This window comes from Micromys minutus (genome assembly GCF_963924665.1).
Source record: "Micromys minutus genome assembly, chromosome: 13".
Lineage (NCBI taxonomy): Eukaryota > Metazoa > Chordata > Mammalia > Rodentia > Muridae > Micromys > Micromys minutus.
In genome coordinates, this window is record NC_137982.1 from 3159538 (window position 1) to 3183608 (window position 24071).

The 24071-nt window shown below is 45.3% G+C and overlaps 1 protein-coding gene and 1 pseudogene across 2 annotated transcripts; both read right to left on the reverse strand.

Moving 5' to 3' along the window:
• Nucleotides 1–1810: 1810 nt before the first annotated feature.
• On the reverse strand, nt 1811–14179 carry LOC308428798 (uncharacterized protein; the record flags this gene model as incomplete). The annotated part of the gene is made up of 7 exons (XM_080927373.1): nt 1811–1917; nt 5269–5370; nt 7551–7661; nt 7746–7819; nt 8314–8447; nt 9542–9667; nt 13874–14179. 7 exons carry the CDS (start codon nt 14177–14179, stop codon nt 1811–1813), a joined length of 960 nt encoding a protein of 319 aa, XP_080783499.1.
• A 7-nt stretch (nt 14180–14186) lies between these two features.
• On the reverse strand, nt 14187–15585 carry LOC308428620 (adenylyl cyclase-associated protein 1-like; annotated as a pseudogene). The gene has a single exon. The product of its transcript is annotated as an adenylyl cyclase-associated protein 1-like (transcript).
• Nucleotides 15586–24071: the final 8486 nt, after the last annotated feature.

The window sequence follows — 24071 nt, forward strand, 5'->3', positions numbered from 1 at the left end:
AACTTAGCTGTGTGGTTTAGGAGTCTGATAGAGGTGCAGGAAAGACAGCTGGAGAATGGAGGTCTTCCTGGCACCTGTTCCAAAGACAACTCTTATTAAAAAATGTATTTTATCAACAAAGGAGACCTCAAAGCCTGCCCCACTGTGGCATACTTCCTCCAACAAAAAGGCCACACGTACTCCAACAAAGCCACATGAATAGTGCCACTCCCTTTGGCCTAGTATACAATCAAATGACTTTATGGAGCCATATCTATGTAAGATTATATACAAATGGCAGTGGAAGGAAGTCCTGCCCAATGGCTACAGAAGTTTAAGGTAGGCATGAAGTAGGACAACCAAGCTTTAAACAGATAGGGCTGAGAGCTGCTGAGAAAACCTGGTGTTCAGATCACATAGTGTCCTGGATTGGTGCTTGCCCATGAGTTGGGTTTCAAGTTGGGCCTGTTATTGGTTGGCCATTCCCTCAGCCTCTGCTCCATCTCCTGTGCCTGCATTACTTGTAGACAGGATAAATTTGGGGTTGAAAGTTTTGTGGGTGAGTTGGTGTCTGTTTTGTTCCACTGGGATTTGTGTCTGGGTACAGGAAGTTAACTCTTCAGGGTCCATATCCCCAAGGTTGAGAGTCACAGCTAAGGTCACCCCCATTCATTCTTGAGCACCCCTCTTAGTGGAGTCTCTGTTTCATCCTGGAGATGTCCACCGTCACCTCACCCCCATTCATTACCATGGCCATGTAGCCATCTTTCCTGTCCTTCTCCACACCGGATCCTGGACCACCTCCTATTCCCCTGCCCATTCTCCCTCCCTCCCAGTTCCTTCCTCCACCTGCTTCTTGTGACTAATTTATTTCCCCTTCTAAGTGAGATTCAAGCATTCTTATTTAGCTTCTTTGGGTCTGTGCCTATAACATGGTGCCTGTATTTTATGGGTAATATCCACTTACAAGTGAGTACATATCATGAATGTCCTTTGGAGACTTGATTGCCTCACTCAGGATTAAATTCTCAAATTCTATCCATTTGCCTGCAACATTCATGATATCTTTGTTTTTAATAGAGGGATAGCATTCCATTGTGTAGATGTACCACTTTTTTTATCCTTCAGTTGAGGGACATCTAGGTTGTTTCCAGTTTCTGACTATTACAAATAAAGTTGCTATGAACGTAGTTGAACAAGTCTTTGTGAAATGTTGGAGCATCTTTTGAGTATAGGCCCAGGAGTGGTACATCTGGGTCTTAAGGTAGAACACTTCCCAGTTTTCTGAGAAACTGCCAAAACATTTAAGCACATGTTTTGACAGGCACACAGAAAGTGCCCACTTTCCTTTGTTTCCAAGATAAATATAATGTTCATTGATTGAATTTGATCTGAATCCATGGTAGCATCTGGCTTTGGCAAGAACTCCTGCCAGTTGCTACAGCCCCTGAACTTAATGCCTTGCCTGTGAAATCGTGTCTGTTTGTATGAACCCCTCCTTTTATCTCAGCGAGGGCAAATACCATGAAGTGACTAATTATCTACCTGAGTCTCCTCCATCAGGAGGTAATCTGAGTGGAGCCCACCCTGCCCACTGTCTAAACCCCATGATGCTCTGCTGATGGAACAATGCCAGCCAGGCGTCACACAGAGTTAAATGTGTAAAGAAATTGTAGACATCAGTAATTCTTCACACCCATGTTCCAACTAAGTAGTGACAGCAATGAGGGAAAGGCTGTGGCAAGAACGTGAACTTCCTGGAGATGGCCCACAATTTTGCATAGCTGTGATGCATGTGCTCTGAATAGGCACAGACCCCAGGGACTGTGTCTCAGGATTGCTTCTTGCTGCTGATGTGCCTGCCATTGCTGTATACCTCAGGTATGTGGCATGACCTACTGTTTCCTGTGTTTTGTCCCACTCCGTTGAGCAGACTTCCTGCAGAATCAATATAAAGATGTACTTTCATGTAATAATTGTGTTTCAATTAATTAATGATCTTATAGAATTTATGACTTGGTTCAAATAATTTAGGAAAACAGAATCATTTTGTGGGGGAGAAGGAAAAGCAGCTGAAAATGTGGGAAAGCTGAAGATGGTTTCAGTTGTTTTCCTGGAGAGATATGATAAAGGTAGAGTCAAGAATAGCATGTGCCCCTCTTCACAGAATAGTGAGTAAAGGCCGCAGGAAAAGGAGTACAACCAGTTTTCTTGCACCACAAGCATGTAAATTACACTAGAAAAAGAAATAGACTTCAAACAGATTTATGGTCAAGGAAAAACATTTATTCTAGGTCAGATTCAAAGATGAGGCTACAAGTGTGCACCATGATAAAGCAAGGCCTTGAGTTATATTTGAATATAAAAATACCATTGCTTTGAACTTATAATGAGCTTATAGAATGAGACACAGGTAGAAACAACTGCTTTTCACTTATTATCAACATCCTGCTGTAACTCCCTCGTGTGTAGCATTTTATCTGGGAGGTAATTTTTCCTTACATAGAGAACTTTTGTCTGAAAGCTATAAAAATTTAAAAACAAAAATAAAGCTTTTTTTGAGCCTTTTTATGCTTCATCCAGTGTAAGTAACGCATGGTTTTCTCTCTTTTCTTTCTCACCAGTCCCCAAAGAGTTAAAAGAATTTAGCATTTCTTGCTAGTCACAGAGAAGGACCAGCCCAAGTTACTAAGTTTCTTTTGCCAGTCCCCTGATACTACCAGAAGGAGTCAATTGCTGGAAGCCACCAGCACTTGCCCCAGTATAATAAAAGAGCTAATTGTCACAAGCCAACAGCTCTGGCTCCAGAAGAGTAAAGGAGAGCCAAAGTTTTCCACTTTAGTTCAACCCTAGTGTCAAAGCTGGTCTTTGACAGTCAACCATCACGAGTCTCACCCCAGAGGAAAGGTACAGAGGAGTTTGAGATTCTTGTGGGTGGAGTCACCAGGTGGACCAGAGGATTACAGTTATGGATGGTTCCCTTACATCCGGGGTCCACAGCAATGATTCCGAACAATCTATGCAATGTAGAAGATTGTGCAAATTCCTAGCCTGGCCTGTTGTAGAACTCAGTCCCACAAACATTTACACCCACAACCATCTTCTTCAGTATCTGTAAAATCTAAATTGGGTTATAAACGCTCTCTCATATAACCCTGGGGTAGGTCCTTACACACTCAGGTGAGATTCCAGTCAGTCCCTGCTGGATTTCCCTGTGAGATGCAGGAAAGCATACCAAATACACATTGTCTCATTTTGGAATATGTTACAAGTTAACTGAGGAGCAGCTCTAACTACATCACTGTGAGGAAGTTGTCACCATGCTGGGGAGAGGCCTTTCAGTGGCATGACGGCTTACAGGTTGCCTATGTTTCTGTAATCAGCCACTCACCCTTGATCATTACATAATCACATTGCTCTTTGGTTCACTGAGTTGGTTTTCAATGCTTTACACTGTTCTGTTGTATTTGACATTCAGAGGTGAGAAGATGTTTGTCTATTCACACAGCAGGGCCTCTCAGAGGCTCAGGATTACCCAGCCTCCACCCTGTCCCAGAAGCTCTATACAGGAAAGCTTGATGGTATAACATGTACCCTATTGGTGTCACCCATGAAAAGGATTACTCTTACATCCTGCTCCTTAAATATGTTCAAACTAAGCTCTGGCTGTGTCCTCTGAGGTTCTTCCATCCATTCCTTCTTCAGGGTTCACATCCACTGTGCGTGGATGGCACACACTGCATCAATGACTGGCATACATAGATAAGACCCAGGGAACAGATAGAAAGATTTTAGCTGCATATGTTGCATGGTCGTGGTAGCCTGGTGTAGTGAGTTGGCCTAATGCTGCTTGTATTCTAGGGCTAATTTGGGCTCCCTAAGACTGGTTGCCCTGGAGATAAGAGACCACATAAAAGACTCTATCTAAGTGACCTTGCCCCCAAGTTATTTCTGACTAGTGAATAAAGATGTCGACAGCCAATATCTGAGCATAAGAGACATAGGTGAGGCTTAGATTTAATGGGCTTGGATCAGAGGAAGACAATGAGGGGAAGAGACCAAAGAAGGAAGAGAGAGAAGTGACCATGGGTTAGGTGAACCATAGGAAGGTGGACCTGAAGGTTTGCCAATGGAGTTAAGAGCATCCCAGATGAAACATAGTAAACAGTAAGTAATCACTCATGGTTATTGATAGGAAAGTAGATTCTATAAAGATTGCCTGTATTTTTTTTTTAATCTGGGAATTCAATAACCAAAGGTAGAAGACCCAGGCCAGGATTTAAATAATTACTACAATCGCCTGGCCTTCAGGAACCTTATGCAGAGGCCAACCTGAGGCTGACCTGAGTCATTACACTAAATCCTCCTGCTTCCACAGATTTGGGGAGACAGCAAAAAGACGACAGGTCTGCAATTTGTAAGAAGATAACTGTCCCCAAGAAAAGGCTGGTGGTGTCCAAAAGAACATGACTTGATGGAAGTTCAGTGGAGATACAGGGTACATTTTGCCTTTCTTTTATCTGGGCTTGGGTGAAGCATGCCTGTGTTTGCTTTCTACATTTTTGGAGTTCCTGTGTCTCTGCCTCTGTTGCCCAATTGATAGAGATAGTAAAGACCTTGCTTGTAAGCCCAGCCTTTCACATTCACAGAGCACACCGCACCCTCTTTCATGGCATTCACACCAGGGCATCCATTCAACAGTGGGTACCAGAACATGAAGGACATAGAGTGACTCCGGGTTCTTGCACTGAAACATGCTTGCAAACCCACATCTTCTTGCCTGACTTTGTTCACCCTCCTCTTCCTTCACTAGCCATCCTACATGTTCCTATCCTATCCCTCCCTCAAGATGCCCTGGCTGCCAAAGCTTAGCTCTGTGACCATTTGTGCCATGGTACGTTATCTATGTATGAGTGCTGATGATCAAGGTCAGGCCTGGGCACCTGATCACATCACACCCAAGTATCACAAAATCAGGCGCCATTTGGTTAGATGTTAAACACAAAACAGGGAATATTTACTGAAAGCTGAGACTTTGCAAGGCTTGTCTTCTCTTGGCAGCTAGCATCCTATCTACAGAATCAGCGAATGAGTGAAGTGGTCACAGAACTCTGGTGGTACTTCGTCCATGCACTAGGTTTGTCTGGACAACTCACAGGAATCTAATTATAAAAAAAAAAAAAAAAAAAAAATGAGACATGGTCTGGGACAGGTGTATGTAGTGTCATTGTCTTACAGAAGACTCATGAATAAAAAAAATTGAAAGAAGCAAGATTTCTATCTCATTACCATCACATCCAGGGTTGATGATGTCTGTTTTGTTCAGTAATATGCTTTCAACAAAATCTTCAAAATCTAATAGCACTGTTGGCCTTGGGGCCATGTTTCGACCTGCAGGCCACAAGGATATGAAACAAAGGGGGGGGTTAAAAAAATCATCTTACTATAGATGCTTTACTCCCAAATCATTTAGGGATTTGTCTGGGACATGATATTTCAAACCATAGGAAGAATATCTCTGGCTGAATATTCCTGACCAGGAGACAGGCCATGTAGAAAAAGTGAAAAAGGAAATTGTTTACCTCTTGTTTATGACAAGAATCACCTGAGCACATGTGTCTCCCATGAGGCTGGCAGTACCCAATACACTCAACAAAGGCTGCTCAGAAAAAATATTTTCACATATTCATCCCCAGATGGTAGAAATCATGTGCAGAAAATCATACACACCCCCAAACAAGTTCATACAAAGAACAACTTTGTCCATAGGCACCCTGAACCAATTTTCTATGTTACATCCTAAATGGAAGTGTTGAATCTGACAGTAGCTTGAAGTGAGACAAAGAGAAGTCCAAAAGTGACGGGCCCAGCTCTATCATAATTATGCTACAAGCACCTGCCACCTAGGCCTTGTCTTCCAACATTGCCCTCAGTGACTCATCCCCTTCTCAAAACTACGAAATGAAACAAGACTATCTATGAGGGTGTCTCTAGGACACAAGTATATTGAATTAGGAAAGTAATCTAGAAACGCCTAAAACTTCTGGCTAACACCATAACCCCTGGAGTCCTTGGTCAATATCTGAGAACTGGGCCAGTGGACAGCAGTAGATGTTTCTGTCTAGAGTCTTCATGTCTAGACTGAGAGACATCCTAGGTTATTGTTGTGATCTTATGAGTGGGGATACTACTAGATGGATGCTGATGTGTCTTCAGGTTGACCTAGAGAGAGAGAGGCAGCACAGTACAATATACAGTTCAAAGGAATCATGTGAGCAGAGGTACTAGAGAATAAGAAGAAGAATAAGGAGAAAAAGAAGGAGGAAGAGGAGGAAGAGGAAGAAGAAGAGGAAGAAGAAGAAGAATTCCAGAGGCTGAAATTATGCAGCTAGCATTGTGACTCTCAGTGCTTGATGATGGTGACAAGTGGAGGTCTCACCTCCACCGAGCACTGATAACTTTCGACCCAGGTACTTTCCTTGTGTACCTCAGTGTTCAAAACTTCCATGTGAGAACATGGAACATTTGATTAGACCCTATCTTTCCCAGGATGTAACTGAAAATTGCCTCTCGGGAAATGGAAGTTCTGTTTTTGCTTTCCACCCTGAATGTGTGTGTGTGTGTGTGTGTGTGTGTGTGTGTGCGCGCGCACGCGCTCACATGCACTTAAGTTCAGTGTGTCTGTTTATAACCATTATAACCAGAGCAGGATGCTAATCATCTTCTTCCAGAACTCTCCACATTGCTTTAAGACACAATCTCTCATTGAACTGGAAGTTTATCATTGTGGCTATGTTGTCTGGACAGTCAGCTCTGAGGAGCCACTGTTTCTTCCACAAGAGTTACAGGAACACTCAGCTATGCCCAGATATTTATGTAGAACTCTTGTGACAGTAATTCAGATTAATTCAGGTCTTCACTCATACAGAGCAAGAACTCTTAACCACAGAGTCATCCCAAGTCTTGTTCAGGCTTTGTAAGTTCTAAATGGTTGGAAGGAAGAAAAGAGAGCACTACTACATTTTTCTCTACTTAACACTGGCCAAAACTGTCCTTAGAACCTTCATATATCTACTTGTCTCTCACTCACTTTTTGTTATTATGATAGCTGTGAACTTCAGTAACCCAGACCTGTCTGGTAAAGGGATGGGGTCAGATTTCATACAACAGGTGTTGAGCAGGACTCTGTAACATCCAACATCTGGATATCAGAACAGACCCTGCTGACATGACAACATCTCATTGTCTCCAAATATTTTCCCATGTTCCCAGTGAGAAATTATTCCAACCAAATCCCTTCCTAGAACAAGACTGAGAGAAAAGCTGACTGAGGAGGGAAAGGAGACAAAAAGCTTAGTGGGTGTGAAGTGGATATGAGCCTTATGACTCAGGAGTGGACAGGGCTGTGGATAAATATGTACTAAGAGCTTATAAAACATTCTCTCAAAGACCCCAGGCATCTCAGAAAAGACCCCCAGGTGGGGACTAAAAATTAGACAGGAGATAATGGCCCACTTTATACACACTGCTTAAAGAATTCAAGCCCAGATTTTAGGTAGGGTGATACTCACCCATAAGCATTGTCACCGTTTCCATTTCTGTGTTGGATTTCTCCCCTACATGGAAAGCAATAGCAAAGTCTGCTCCACCAAGGAATCCAAAGACAACCTTGTACATTGGCCCTGAGGAAGAAAATGAGCCATGTGTTCTTCAAATCTCTTCTTGAAGGTCACAGAAAATAAAGAATCTGAAACCTGAATACTTACAGATATAGAAGGTACTAGAATCATACTTATCTTCATCCATATATATCTTGAACTGAACACAACCAATGGGTTTTCTGAAGCAAAGAACAAAATCATGGCTCTCTCCCTAACACCAGCTCTTGGGCTCAAGTGAGGATACATCAGTCCCACTTGGGAGGGAGAAGAAAACAATCACAGGGGAAGGACCTGGAAGCGAAAGGGGATGAGGCGGAGAGAAGAGAGAAACATAATCTGGTATTGGGTGGGGAAAAAGGACTGAAGCCCTGAGGACTGACAGAAAGAATGGAAACAGGCAACCTTGGGAGGTAGAAGGTTGGGGGGACCCTCTAGAATGTACCAGAGAGCTGAGAGGTAAGAGACTCAAAGGGTCTCTTTGCAGCCAGTGCCCCGAGAACATTTCTCCTGTGCTTACAGAACACAGCTGATGCATACAATATCATGCCCAGACAATACAAGAGGACTCCATGCTGACATGGAGGCCTAGCTGAGGTCAGGAGCATGTTTGTGGTGAGGGAAGGGTATCTGTAGAGCCAAAAGCAGAAAGGGTTGCCTGATGGTGGGTACTCACGAGATGTTCATTCTGAATTCCAACTTGCCAAGAACGTTTTTGACAAAAACGAAGGGAGGCAGTGGGGTAAACTTCTTTATGGAAGGAATAGGCAGGTTTCCTGCCCAGCGAGTTATATACCATTTTCCTAGAAGCTAAAGAAGAAAACCACTTTGAGAGAGAAAGCAAAGAAAGGGTAAGCCAAACAATGAAATTTCAGGTAGAATATGAAATGGGAGGAGATAAAGAAAGACACTAGGGTAGGGTCCCTGTCCCATCTAGAGGGATGTGATATGTTCATGATAATGGCTAGACCCTCTCTGTCATGATCAGACAGATCCAGACATGCTAAGACAGGGATCTTGGGTGGGAGACATCAACCCTTGGCCAGGATTATTCTGGCTAAAGAATATCTCCCCTATCCTGCAAAAGTCACACATAAACACCTGAGAAAAATCACCAAGAGGACAAGGCTAAGAGCATGATAAGGAGCTGCCAACGCTCTTTATTGTAAGACTGAGAGGGGAAAAAAATTAGTATCATGAGAGGCCGCTGGGCCAGAATGAATTGAAATTGTCATTAGAAGGAGGCAGGGTACCTGGATACCAGCTTTAACCATGGGGTATGTTTGCATCCAGATTGGCTGAGATTCTAGGAGGAGGCCATGAAAGATCAGACAGCCACAATAAGTATCTTCATTCATCACTGCCACGGTTTGGAAGAAAGACTGGCCTTCTCTAGAATCTCTTATTTTCTCAAGTCACATCACCAATTTAAACACTAAAACATCTTGGAAAGTCTGTCCCTCCAGGCACCCCTCCCCCACGTCCAACAATGCTCATCCATCTGAAAAGAGCAGTCCTGCTTTCTGCACCTCATCCTGCATGAGTCTTTCATTGCAAAATAGAACTTTTGAGCAGAGTCATTTTTGTGGAATTGGAATTCCTTTAGAAGACCACATGGTGAGAAAGGAGATTCTTTGAGGCAGACTGATGAGGCACATGCTCCCACAAACTATCCCTTGGCTTCCTGTTGCCTCCAATGTCAGATATCAAAAAAACAAAACAAAACAAAAAAAAAAAAAAAAAAAAAAACAAAAAACATGCTGGAGGACAGACAGTAATGCGTAATGGAGGACATCTCACTGATTCCACCTGGAGCTCTCAGCAACATCCCTGAGCCCCTCACACAACACCCCTCACACAACACCCATGAACACCCAGATCACACAGTCTGCCAGCATTCTCACCAGGTCAAGAGTGGCACTGTACCGAGGATTCCTAAAGGAAACATTCTCCACAGAGGGCAAGATCAAAACCACAGTCAGCAGCAGAATTTGTGTGGTCGCCATGGTGCCTCTGTGGTCCTGGATTCCCTGCAGCACGGATACACTACACTGAGTAACACCCCATCTGCATGGAGCCCAAACCCGTGCTATTGGCTGGCTGCACTGTTTTCTTTGGACCTCGTGAATAGGTGGTGGTAATTTCTGTATATAGTCACATGCCTGTGCTTTCATTCATTCACATGGAGCCCTGTCAGGAGAAATAATGTTATCAGTGTAGGTGGTAACCTCTGAGAACCCAGAGCCAGGAAGATAACAAGGACTTCTGTGTTCTTACTCTCTGTATGCCTGCCTGAATTCCCACCAAGAAATGTCTCAGCTTTTCCTCTTCCGTTTTAAGACCTCACCCACAAGATCATCTCCAACCAGCAGTTATGGACACAGAAGTGTATTCTTCAGCCATAACCCTGAGCTATGGTGTCCCCTTCAGTACCCTAGCCTGTGTCTCCATTTTTTCCTCCTGCTTCCCATGCTCCTGAGAATACGACCAACCTCCCTGACTCTCCACACACTCACAGCTGATCTCTACCAATCTCAGCCCTACATGCACCTAAATCCCAATATTCTTTTTCATAGTGCAGCTGCTTCTCCTCTTTCCAGCCCCAGGAGAGGATGGGAGTCAGGCCTCATGACCAGAGTACTTTGGGAGCCTACATTCTCATTTCTCTTTTATTCTATGCCACATCAATTCTCTTCGGTTCTGTGCCACACCACAAAATTTGTTCTGCTACTGTACACATGTGTAGTGGCGTGTCTATGTAGCTGAGAGTGATTTCTACAGGTACTATTTTTGGTCTGCTTTAACCCACCCTCCCAAACTTACTCCACCCTGATTCCTTCCAACCCCCAACACTAGGTAGGAGAGAAAGAAGGTTATAAAGGAAAGAAGGTGTAGATCTCTTTAGACTACTTCCTGCTGGCTAGGGGCACTGAGTTCCTTGGGGCAAGTCCAGTCTTCATTGTCAGGATATCCAATTTTATCTTTGTGTCTCTTTGTGACTATGCGACAAACTGCAGCACCAGGAAACAGCAGCAGCAGGGAGGAGAAGCAATGTCCTTCTTCAGAGGTCCCCTGGCCCCTCTTGGGGCATTGCCGTTAGTACATATTCCAGGGCCTCGGAATTCCAAACATAAGCTATCTGCAGCTGGCAAAAATCCTGCCCTTCACAAAGCAGGAGACAATCATAGTTAGTGGTTGTGGACAATCTAATGCAGCCCCATATCCCACATCTGGGATTAAAACAAAAATATTCACATAACATACTCTCAGGAACTGAGCCACCAACCAAAGAGCACACAGGCTGGGACAAGGCCCCAGCACATATGTAGCAGACAAGCAGCTCAGTCTCTATGGCATTGTCTGGCTTCAGTGGGAGAGGATGCACCTAATCTGGCAGATTTGATACACTGGCATAGGGAGAGATACCCAAGGGGGCCCCACCTTGTCAGAGGAAATGGGGGGAGAGGAGAGACTCTGTGAGGGGGTGAACTGGAAGGGGTGCAGTGATTGAAATGTAAATAAAATATTAAATCAGTTCCCCCTTCCCTTTCCTACCTCCCACCCTCCCGTGACCATTACTGTTCCATACATGTGAATGTGTAGATGAACACATAATACATCTACTGAGTCTCTTTGCTGTTGCTTTAGTGTCTATGATTATGGAGCTGTTCGCTCTGTAATGAATAACACAATTGGTAACACACCCCAAGGAGACTAATTCTCTCTCTCCCTCTCTCTCCTCCTCCTTCTCGTCTCCTCCTCCTCCTCCTCCTCTTTCTTCTTCTTCTTCTTCTTCTTCTTCTTCTTCTTCTTCTTCTTCTTCTTCTTCTTCTTCTTCTTCTTCTTCTTCTTCTTCTTCTTCTTCTCCCTCCCTCCCTCCCTCCCTCCCTCCTTCCCTCCCTCTCTCTCTCTCCCCTTCTCTCTTGTCCTTCCACTTTAGCATGTCTATTATGTCTATTGTTATTACCATTGTCAGGTACTGCTTTCTTACACGGTTCTATGAAGCCTTTGACCTTTCCGTATGTTCTGTGGTCCTGCATAGTAGGGTGTTGTGCTCACAGATTTGTGGGGTTCTTGCTAACCTTTCTCTGCAATGTGTACAGACTCGCTCAAGATACAGAATGGCTGTTCAGTGCTTTTCTTGGATTCAGGTAGAGCTGTGGAGAGATCAAAGTACTGTCTAGTGGGTAATAAGGGTCCAGAATGAGAGGGAGGGTGAGTCTCGGTGTAGTGTGGTCCAGGGAGAAGTGCAGGAAATGCAGTGCTGTGTACACATACAGTTCTGAGGGGCAGCTGTGACTGGAAGAGGAACAGAGGTGAGGGGTTCTACCTTCCAACATGAGAGTAGCACACAGAAGACAATACCAATCAGAGAACTTCCTTCCACAGTTACAGTGACATCACTGCTAGACAGTTATGGTTTCCAAATACAATCACGGCCTCTTTGATGAGCCAGATTACCAAGCATCTTTGGTGGGTGTATTGGGTTGGAGATGAGGCCAAGTAAAGACTGTGGTATGGGAAAGATTCTGGAGAATGAAAGGACATACATGTATGTATCACTTATAAGTGGATAGTAGCCCAAAAAGCTCAGAATACCCAAGAAACCATTCACAGAACTTATTAAGCTCAAAGAGAAGGAAGGCCAGGAAGGGGATGCCTCTCAGTCTTTCTTAGAAGGGAGATTTTAATAGCAGCTTCTATTTCATTGGGAATTATAGGTTTGTTTAAATGGTTTTCCTGGTCTCATTTTAACTTTGGTAAGTGGTATCTTTCAAAAATCATTTCATTTTCCAATTTTGTAGTGTACAGGTTTTGGGGGTTTTATTGGTAATTTTATTTATTTACATTTTAAATGTTCTCCCCTTCCCAATTTCCCACTCCTCAAAACACCTGTCCCATCCCCCAGCTTCTATGAGGGAGCTCATACCCCACCCACCCACTCCCACCTCACCTAGCATTCTCCTACCTTGGGGCATTGAGTCTCCATAGGACCAAGACCTCCCCTCCCACTGATGCCAGACAAGACCATCCTCTGCTACATAGGCAGCTGGAGCCATGGGTTCCTCCATGTGTACTCTTTGTTGGTGGTTTAGTCTGTGAGAGCTCTGGGGAAGTCTGGTTAGTTGATATGGTTATTCTTCCTATGGAGTTGCAAACTCCCTCAGCTCCTTCAGTCCTTCCCCTAACTCTTCAACTGGGGTCCCCTCCTCAGTTGATGGTTGACTGTGAGCATCCAACTCCATATTGGTCAGTCTCAGGCAGAACCTCTCAGGGGACAGCTGTACCAGGCTCCTGTCAGCAAGCACGTCTTGGTATCAGCAACAGTGTCTGGATTTGATGTCTGCAGATAGAATGGATCCTTAGGTGGGGCAGTCTCTGGATAGCCATTCCTTCGGTCTCTGTTCCACCCATTGTCCCTGCATTTCCTTGAGACAGGAACAATTCTGTTTTAATATTTTTGAGATGGGTGGGTGGACCCATCTCTCAAGCAGGAGCCATGCCTAAGCTCTGGATGTGGTCTCTGTAGGTGCTCTCTTCCCTTTTTTTCTCTTTTGGTTTTCACATTATTCTATTTTCTGTATAACTTTAAGTACATAAAGATTTATTTCCAGAGGCCTCAGGTAATGGTCAGAAGTCACAGGACAATCTCTCTTCCTCTTTTCCCACCCAAAAAAAAAAAAAAAAAAAAAAAGTTTGCATATTGTGGTCAGTGTGTCCTAGAGAGAGAACTGGGATTTTGCAGTACTAATGTTGTGCAAGATTCTGATGTAAATCAAGACCTAAACAGCCGCAGTGGAGGCCTTAGTCCTATCCAGGTTCCTGCACGGAAGCCCTAAGGTGCTACGTGTGACCAGCAGGAGGATGAGTGGAGGTGATGACTGTCATCTGGCAGGGAGGAGGAACACCAGACTGTTGGAATGCTGTGTTGTTTTTCTTTTTCCCTTTTTATTCTAAGTTGTTCCCCCATGGGAATCAAGGCAGTCATCCCAGGGGGAAAGGGTACTGTTACTGTTCTGCAGCTGCATGGGGAATGCCTGCTATGTTGTGGTGGATGCTGACCCAGGATGGAATGCAGAAGGAAGGATGCTTTCAGGAAACAAGTCTGCTTGGAATGCTGAATGGCAATCCTTAGCTTTTGGTCGGATGCAACCCTGGTCTCACTTGTCAACAATGGGAAACTAGGCTGGTCAGAGCCTAATGGCATCACTGGCTCCTGCTACCTCCGTGCTCACCGTTAGATTAGTGCGCATTCTGACGTTTGTTTCCAGGATGACTTGAACCCTCCAGGACCGTGTGTTAGTGGAATGACCCCCAAAGCTGGGCATAAGCTCAGACTGCGGTGCGGCTGCGCCACAAGGAAGCTGCACCTTCCGGTGAGTCCCGCCCGTCTCAGCCTGAGGTACGTTCAGTGAAGGCAGGTAGCTGGGCTTCTCAGAGCTGAGAGGCAGTGTGAGAGCAGAAAGGTAGAGGAAATCTAGAAAAGAACCGTCTCTATGCAGATGTATCCCATGCTGTGAAGGAGAGGGCACAGGACCCATGCATTCCTTAGCCAGTGATCTCCGTCACCATGGTGACCAACTTCTGTTCGTTCCACGGGGTCTTGCTGGGGACTGGGAACTGGCTAAAATCACCGCCCTCTGTAGGAATGAGAACGTTCATCTCAGAAAACTCGGCACTGACTATCTCACAGTCCAGGGAGTTCTTGCTCAGGTAAACGTGGCAGCCATCTGTTTTGTTAATGGAAATGGTTGGCGCTTTTCCCATCCCCTGAACTTTGACATCCCTACTATTGATTATCTCCAAAATGCCCATCACGTCATCAATCACCAGGCCAAGCTTCTTACAGTTATCTACTGTAATGGAGTTAATTTTGCCCTTGATTTGCAATGTCGTGTTGACACACTTGTAGATGTAAGCCACCTGCTTCAGCTCAGTGTCATCAATCACCAGGTTGGGAACATTCTCCTGGTTTTCCACTCTCCATTTCTTGCCTTCCAGCTCCAGCAGAACTGGTTCCTTCTTTGTGGCTGGTTCGGGGTGAGGGGTTAGTTTGGGGTTTAGGTGCAGAGAATAGTTTGGGGCCTAACTGGACCAAACTGGACCACTCTGAGCTTTCAGGGCAGGGTTCTTGTGAGTCTTCATGTCATCAGATACATGTTTCAGGGCATGTGTGATGCTTTCCCCCTGATTAATCTGTGCAAACAGTGCTGAGCGAGAAGCAGAGTCATCAGACCCAGAACTGGTAGGGACTGGGGGAGGAGGCGAGCCTGGTGGGGGAGGGGAGCCTGATCCCACAGAGGGTCCAGATGGCAATCCACTCAGTTCTTTTGCCACAGGCCCCGTCTTCCTCCAGGCCAGACCAGTGGTATGGAACGCCTTGATGTAAGCCTGTAGTTCTGTCCATGTAAGCTCGGACCCAGTCCACATGCTTTTTCTCCACATCTCTACTCCTTGAGGACTCGGTTTGTGTAAAACATGGCCACATCATTCATCTCTTTCACAGAGGGGCAGCTTTCACAGCCAGAGCCACCCAGCCCAGGGCCTGGATGCTTTCACTGACAGCTGATAAATGACTGAAAAACTTGCTGCCTCGGTTCTTCTCCCAGAAGGTTATAACTTCTTGGATCTGCTCCGAGATAGGTTGCCAACAAATCGGAAAGTTTATTATTGGCTGGCTGCTGGCACTGAGAAGTTGTGACCAGGAGAGCTCTCTCCAACTTCAGGCCTGTGTGGACCATCTCTGCGGGTTTGTGCACATCTCCCCTTCATCTTCAAGTACTCGGCCACAGGGTTGGCAAGCAGCAAGTCAAATGCTTGTACATATGAAGCTGCTCCTTTTGAAGGACTGTCTCTGTAGTCACAGTGCATGTCAGAAGTATGACACTGCCTCCAGGCTGCTCACTGCCCTCTCCAATCTTTCTACCAGATTTTTCGTGCCAGCCATAATGCTCCACCTTAAGAGTTCTGCCTCACCTCCGGACTGCCGCTCTCTTCGTTTGGCTGGGTGTTTTGGCTAATGGCATCCCCATTTGGTCCTGAAGGCCTCTTGCTTTTCTGGCATCTGAGACTTTCCAGTTACTACCCCAGTTTCCCACTGCTACACATCTCTGTTCAATTTCCTGACCCTCTGGACTTCTCCCTCATATCCTCCCACGCCTTATCCTGTCCCCCCTTTCCATCCCGTACCCTCTTCCTCTCCCTCTTAGGTCCCTCCCTCTACCTCCCATGATTGCTTTGTTCCCCTTTCTAAGTAGAACTGAAAAATCCATCCTCCCTTCTTCTTGAGATTCATATGGTTTGTGAGTTGTACCACTGGTATTCTGAGGTTTTTGCCTAATATCCACTTATCAATAAGGACATACCATGTGTTTTCTCTTGTGACTTAGTTACCTCATTCAGGATGGTGTTATCTAGTTCCATCTGTTTGCCTGTAAATTTCATGAAGCCATTGCTTTTAATAGCTGAGAAGTACTCCACTGTGTAAATGTACCACATTTTCTGTATCCATTCTTCTATTAAAGGACATCTGGGTTGTTTCCACCTTCTGGCTATTATAAATAAGGCTGCTATAAACATAGTGAAGCATGTGTCCTTGTTATAAGTTGGAGCATCTTTTGGGTATATGTCCAGTAGTGATATAGCTGGGTCTTCAGGTAGAACTATTTCCAATTTTCTGAGCAACTGCCAGACTGACTTCTAAAGTGGTTTTACCAGCTTTCAATTCCACTAGCAATGGAAGAGTGTTCCTTTCTCCACATCCTTGCCAGCACCTGCTGTCACCTGCATTTTTTATGTTAGCCATTCTGATTGGTGTGAGGTAGAATCTCAGGGTCATTTTGATTTGCATCTTCCTGATAACTAAGGATGCTAAATATTTCCTTAAGTGCTTCTCAGTCATTTGAGATTCCTCAGTTGAGAATTCTGTTTAGCAATGTACCTCATTTTTAATAGGGTTATTTGGTTCTCTGGAATCTACCTTCTTGAGTTCTTTGTATATTTTGGATATTAGCTTCTATCTGAGGTAAGGTTGGTAAAGATATTTTCCTAATTTATGGGTTACCATTTTGTACTGTTGACGGTGTCCTTTGCCTTACATAACCTTTTGAATTTATGATGTCCCATTTGTCAATTGTTGATCTTAGAGCATAAGCCATTGGTGTTCTGTTCAGAAGATTTTCTCCTGTGCCAGTGTGTTTGAGGCTCGTCCCTGTAGACACCACCTCCAGCAGATAGGTATGGCCCCCGTCCAGGGATGGGGACACCCACCCCCTCTCAAAGTTTTTAACCCAGAAATGTTCCTGTCTTAAGGAAAAACAAGGACAAAGAAATGACTGAAGGAAGGGCCATCTGGGGACCTCCCTACCTGGTCTGCAGTCACCAAAGCCCAACACTGTTGCTGTTGCCAAGAGATGCTTGCTGACAGGAACTTGATGTGGCTGCTCACTGAAAGGTTCTGCCAGCATTTAATCAATGCAGATGCAGATACTAGCAGCCACCTATCAGGCTTGAGGACCCAGGAGGGGGAGCTGGCAGAAGGACTGGAGAAGTAGAAAGGGATTATAACCCATAGGAAGAACAATGCTAGCTGTCCTGACCACCCAGTGCTCCCAGGGACCAAGGAGTGTACGGGGAGGGATCCAGGGCTCCAAAATCATAGGTAGCAGAGGATGGTCTTGTCTGACATCATTGGGAGGGGAGGCCCTTGGTGCTGTGGAGGTTTGATGCCCCATCAGAGGGGCAGGAGTGGGTGGGTGGGTGAGGGAGCACCTTCATGGAGGCAAAGGGGAGGAGAAAAAGGTGGATGTTGGATGGGGGGTTTGTGGAGCAGTAACTGGGAAGTGGGATATCATTTGAGATGTAAATGAATGAAAGATTAATTTAAACAAGTAATTTTTTAAGGAAAGTATTTTTCTGGACCTCTGAGCTGGAAACCATCTCCTTTTCTTATTCCTATTATTTTTAGGTTTCTTATTTTCATAGTGTCCCAAATTTCTGGGTGTTCTGTGTCAAAGCGTCTTATGGGAGGCTTCTGGCTGCAAGCATAGAAGAGTATCATTAATAATGTGAGGGACTGGTGCTTGCCTGACGGTTGGTTTGTCATTCCTTCAGTTTCTGCTCCATCTTTGTCCCTGAATTGCTTTAGACAGGACAAATTTGGTATCAAAAGTTTTATGGGTGAGTTGGTATCCTTATCCCTCCATGGGGGTGGGGGAGAGTTGTGCCTGACTATAGGAGATGGCCTCTTCTGGTTTCATGTCCTTGTTGTTGGGCCTCTTGGCTAAGGTCACCTGCATTGATTCCTGGTAGCATCCCCCATCCCAGGTCTCTAGGGCTTCCTAGAAATTCCCCCAAATTAATAAACATATAATTGGGTAAGTACCAATCCCTGATACTATTAATGATACGCTGCTATGCTTCCAGACAGGACCCTAGCATCACTGTCCTCTGAGAGGCTCTACCCAGCAGCTGAATGGAACAGATAAAGATACCCACAATCAAACATTGGATGGAGGTCAGACACTCAGATGGAGGAGTTGGGGGAAGGACTGAAGGCTCTGAAAGGGATAGGAACTCTTCAAGAAGACTAACAGATTCAACTAACCTGGACCCTTGTCAATTCTCAGAGATTGAGCCACCAACCAAAGAGCATACACAGGCTGGAACAAAGTCCCTAGCACATAGGGCTGCATTCTCTGCCTGCGGTTAGAAAGGATACGCCTAACCCTAAAGAGACTTGATTTGCCAGGGTGGGAGATACAGGGGGAGGAGTACCCTCACAGAGGAGAAGGAGATGGAAGGAGTGACTTCATAAGGAAGGACTAGGAGGTGAGGACAGTGTCTGGGGTATAAATAAATAAATAATAAATAGTAAATAAATAATTTTTTTTATTTTTACAACCCAGTTGAATAACAGTGAGGTCCCTAAAACTTACTTTTATTTTTTATTAGATACTCTGTATTTACATTTGAGATATTATCCCTTTGTCCCGCCCCGCTCTCATCCCCCACCCCCCTCCATTTGCCTAAACAAAGGTGCACTCCCTTCTGATCCCCCTCTCCACCCCATTGCCTTGTCATTCCCCTACATTGGAAAAATGTGCCCTCTCTGGAACAAAAGCCTCTTCTCACATTGATGCCAGACACTGCTATCTTCAGCTACATATGCAACTGGATCAATAGGTCTCTGAAAGTGCGCACAAAGGTTGGTGTTTTATTCCATGGGAGTTTTGGGGAGGTGCTGTTGGATAGTTGATAATGTTGTTAGGTGCTTACTTTGCTCTAGAGTCCCTATAACCAGCATGTCCTGGGATCCCTGGTGCTGTTGGTCCTTCAGGAAAGCAGGCATAGTTGTAGGCTGGAAAATAGGCCAGAGGGTTAGGTGAAGTCTACAGTTAATGGACGTGTTTTAGGGAAATATGGTGGACAAGGGCTTGGGACAGGATCTTACCTGGTTGTCCCAGAAGCTGACAGGCCTCCAGAAATGCAGGCAAAGTTGTGGGACACCAAATGGAATTCAGAATATGGGGCGCAATTGTTGCGTGTATTTTAAAAATCCACACTATCTCCAGCTAGGCTCTAGAATCAGTAGCCACCCCGTTTCTCCTTGTCCCATGTCAAAAATACCAGCAATGTCTCCCCAGAGCTCCAAGATCACTCTCCCACCAGCCCATGCTCCACTGTGGTTACCTGTCCCCTGTAGCTGGGTCCTTTGCCCAATCCTCCCATACAAAAGCCTGGATGAATTCTGCCACGGCTGTGTTCTTTCTCTCCTGCCCACCTGAGTTGCCATGGAAAACACCAGACAGTTCTAACACTTTACAACCAACCAGATACCACAACTACTGGGCTATCCTACCTCATCTTCCTTGGCCTCCGCTGACTGTGGAGGACACAAACTATTGGTTCCCCTGAGAAACCTACATGTCAGCAACTCCTTGTCCTCCCACCCCCTGGTCCAACTCCTAATCCTTTCTTCCCTTTGCTTCCTGTCCTACTCGGAAATTCTGCCTTCATATCTTCACTCAATGATTAGCTTCTAACATCTTTATTAACCAACCAACAATTAGGGAAACAGTCAGAGAAACAATCAGAGAAACTCCCCCTACCGCAGGGTATGAGATGCAATTACTGCTGTTGAGTGTGTTTTCAAGAGTGTTGACAGACTTGGAGAAGGGGCTAACCTGGTGTCCTTAAGCAGGCAGAACTGTAGAGAAAAACATGAGTTACAGTGTATGGTGTGAAGTCTACCACTGTTGGTACTTTCAGGAAAGTTGGGGAGCAGGGGCTTGAAAGGGTAGGGACTTACCTGATGTCCCTGGGTCTGTCAGGACTCTGGGAAAGCAAGCAAGGTTGTATGTAGTGGAGCTCAGGATATGGAGTGAAGTTTACCACCATTGGGTGTTGCAGGGCAAGAGCCTGGGAGGGCGTGCATTACATGAGACTCCAGGAAAGTCAGCAAATGTATAGGGCAAGAAATGGAGCACTGGGTATGAGGTGCAATTTTCCACTGTTGAGTGTGCTTTCCAAGGGCTTGGGACGGGGAGGAGCTTAATTGTTGTCCCTGGGGCCTGCAGGCCTCCTGGAAAGCAGAGGAGGGGAGCTCAGGGTACTGTGATTGGATGTGCTTTCAGGCGGCTTGGTAGACAGAGGCTTGGGGGTGGATCACTTACTTGGTGTCCCTGATGTCAGCTGGCCTTCAGAAAAGCAGGAAAAGTTTATAGAGTGATAAATAGAGCACAGGGTATGGGTACACTTTACCACAGTTGGGAGTGCTTTCAGGAGAGTTGGTGGAATGGGGCTTAGAATCACTATGAAAGCTATATGTGCTCCTAACCAATCTCTCCAGCTCCTCTGTAATTATCTCAGAACTGTTTCCGTCACTCTGATCGTTCACTTATAAAATAAACTCAGTTTAATTCAGTGGGTCAGTAAATAAATGGACTGTATTTAGAGGAGGTGATGACCGACCCTCTTTGTCCCTTGCAGCTTTTGAAGACAGTGCCTGTCACAGTGATCCCACTTCTGGTACATGCATTCCTCCTCTCTGTTTCCAGTGACACAGTTTGGTGAAATTCATATATGTTGCGAATTACTATAGATAATTAAAGCATTTCCTAACTGAATAAAAGCATCCTGCTGTGGAGGTGCTCACCTACAGTCTCAGCACTTGAGAGGCACGGGCGTGAGGATCAGGAGGACAATGCCAGCCTCAGATGCATATTGAGCTTTAGGATAGCCTCAACTCTATAGGTTCTGTCTTCAAAAACAAACTACTGTTTCAACAAGTGAAGTAGAAACATTCTGTGTTTTGTCAATCAATCAATGAAGGAAAATCATTCCATCAAATTCTCAGTAAGAACTATTGGAAATAGCGTTTCTCCTTTATGTTAATGAATAAGATCTGCAGCATGTGCCATTCCTCCTGTGCACTCTGTAGTGTCACTGGGATACTGCAGGTGAGTGTGTCACTCTCCCCACGTGCATGTAATACAACGCAGAAGAGCCCAAATATAAAATTAGGGTTAAAAGGAGAACAAATATTTATGGATATACAGGAAGCAGTGAGACCCTCTATAGAGATGTCATGGATGTCTCTGTGGGAGGATCTAATGAAGCTAAAAACAAAACCAGACCTGAATGTGACTTGGCCAAGATCCACGGCTGTAACACCTTCCCTGCTGTGGCAGAACCAGACAAGTAGAAGGGATCCCAGCACAAAATGGTTTTTCCACTGATCGGCAACCCTCAGATAGTGTCTCTACCTCTCCTTACATGTGTGCTAAGTGTTCATTATACTTGCCATCCCTGCTCGGTCGACTGTGTGTTCAATTCCTGATTACTCAATCATAAATTATTACAGGGGTGTCAGATACCGTGAGGCAGCCCCAGTTGGAACAAGTTGAGCATCAACTGTAGGGGCGAGGGTTATAGTTAGCTGCACAAAGGGAACATTTAAACACATCATTGAAGGTGGTGAAGGGAAAAGCCATGAATGAGTGAAGCGTATGAGTACTCCAGGTGGAATGACCATTCCATGGGGTGTGGAAGGTGCAACGGTAGCCTGACCGTGACAGGAGGTGACTGGAAGGCAGGTGAAGCAGACAGAGGAGAGGGAGGCGAAGATGGTCGGAGGCCAGGTTAGACAGAAAGGTAAGCATGCAGTGGTGAGCTGTTGGTCACCGCGGCACTTCAGCTGAATTCTGAACAAAAAGAAGACATGGTAAGAGTATTGGCATGTATGTAATATACTGCCAGGTCTTGGGGGGCACAGACGAGCACAGAGAATGGAAAGAAAATCAGAATCAGATAAAATTGATGAAATGGAGATTAAAACAGATCGAGAATCAATGAAACAACCCTTCTTCCTCTGAAAACATAGCAGGATTAGGACTTCCTTAGGGAAACTAACCTAGGAACAGACAAACACACACACACACACACACACACACACACGGTGGGGAGGACTCATGAAATCAGTGATGAGACTGGTGCATTACAGCAGAAAGGAATCTAATTCAGAGAACCACTACGAAGAAACGTCAACATCTTGGACTCAAAACCTTGGAAATGTACCTTCTGAATGACCTTTCCTAACAGCAGGTTTGTGGTCTCTGAACCTTCAAATATTTCAGCGTTTCCCCTGTGAGATGGATGCTGGCTCTGGGACACATCGTCTTCGGGTAACCCATTCCTCTGCTGTCTGAATAGTCACACTCACTTCTTCCTAAGTGTGGTCTCTGAAACTGTCTCCCATTCTTACCCTTGGACTTCATGCCATCCGAGTCAGGCTACATGCCTGGAGTCTCAGCTGTGAGTGTTGCCAGCTACAAGCCAGCAGTGAAAACTGAGGCCATGAAAAGCGTTGTTCAGCTTACATAGCCACTCTTCTGTCCCTTCAGGGATCTTGGTGCCCTGTCCACGGACTATTACACAAAATGCTGTTACAGTCTCCTATAGAATAAGCCTCAGATGCCCCATAAGAGTCAAGATTCATTCTTTCTGATTGTGTTTTTATGCTTCCCTCCCCCCAAAAAAAAAGCTTTTATTGATCCAGTTATATGCATGTAAAATACACTGCATCAGCCAAAAGGTTTCTGTTTCCAGAGAAGTTCTGTTCCTGACTTATAAAAGTTGGAGCCCCGTGGAATAAAATTGCGCAAACACGACATGTAGACTCAGCTTTGAGAGGATAGCTGGGGGGAGTCGGTCATTCCTCTGTGATCTGGAGCAGCTGGTGAATCCAACTCCACCACAGCCATGGTTTGTGGTTACACTCTGTGTGACAGCTCTGATTGCACCAGAAGAAGAGACAATAGCCCCACAGCACCACAACTTAGTCAACAATATACGGAAACTAATACATCAGCTCCCTACCCAGGGCCCTTGTTCCAACTCTCCTCTACGCTGCCCCACAGACAAGCCACCCTGTGGTCAGGCCTCCTGAGCCGCATTAGGGATGCAATCCACACACTTCACAGATTTCACTGTGGGGCTGCTCCTACAGAGAATTCAGCCTTATAATAACCTCTGATACAGGAAAGACATCTAGTAGGTTTCCACAGTAGAGCTCAGTCTATTAACCTATCTGCTGACTCCCAAGGGAAATCTCTTCCATGTACATGAGTCTTGACCCTTCATACAGGCTGAGGAGAAATCCTTCCTAGACCCAAACCTGCTAGCTGTTTCCCTCCAGCAGGGGATGCTATGCATGGTGTCTGCTCCCTTCTATGGTCTGTGTTATCCCAGTGCATCAAGGCTTTCCATTGTGGTCCAGTTTACAGAAATATGTAGGGTATCAGTCAAGGTACACATCCGTGGACTCAAAGCCTAAAGGATACTACACTGGTAGTATTGCTCCAAATATAAGATGCATGAGTATTTAACTCTATATAGCAACGCTTCTGAGTGGATGAGCCTCTGGGAAGCTCACAGACCCTGGGTAGTTCTGACATACTACCTGATCCAGAGAAATGGGTTCACTGCCTGCAGAGGAGGATACAGAGCTCCTGGACAGGCCTGTTGTATAGTGCTATCCCCAGAAAACAACACAACCATCATCAGTGGGAGCTGTGGCTACTCAAGAAACCATCAAATCAGGTTTGTCCAGTGATCATCACCGAGGGACACGTGGCATCATCAGTGTCCAGCAACTCCTCCCCTCACATCCTTCACAGATGAATGCAGTTCCATCCTCACTGTGGTCTCAATGGCTACTTTAGAATATACACAGTGAGGAGACTTGACAGAAGATGGAATCCCCTCTATGAAGCGATGAGGAAGTTGAGATACATGTTAGGGTGAGGCCTTTTGATGGAATATCTATTATGGGCTCCCATAAGTAAACCCTCACCCTAGCTGTGTAAGGCCAATACTCTTACCAGTACTTCATGTGTGATCCTGGGGCAATTATGCACTGGTCTCTCCTTGATG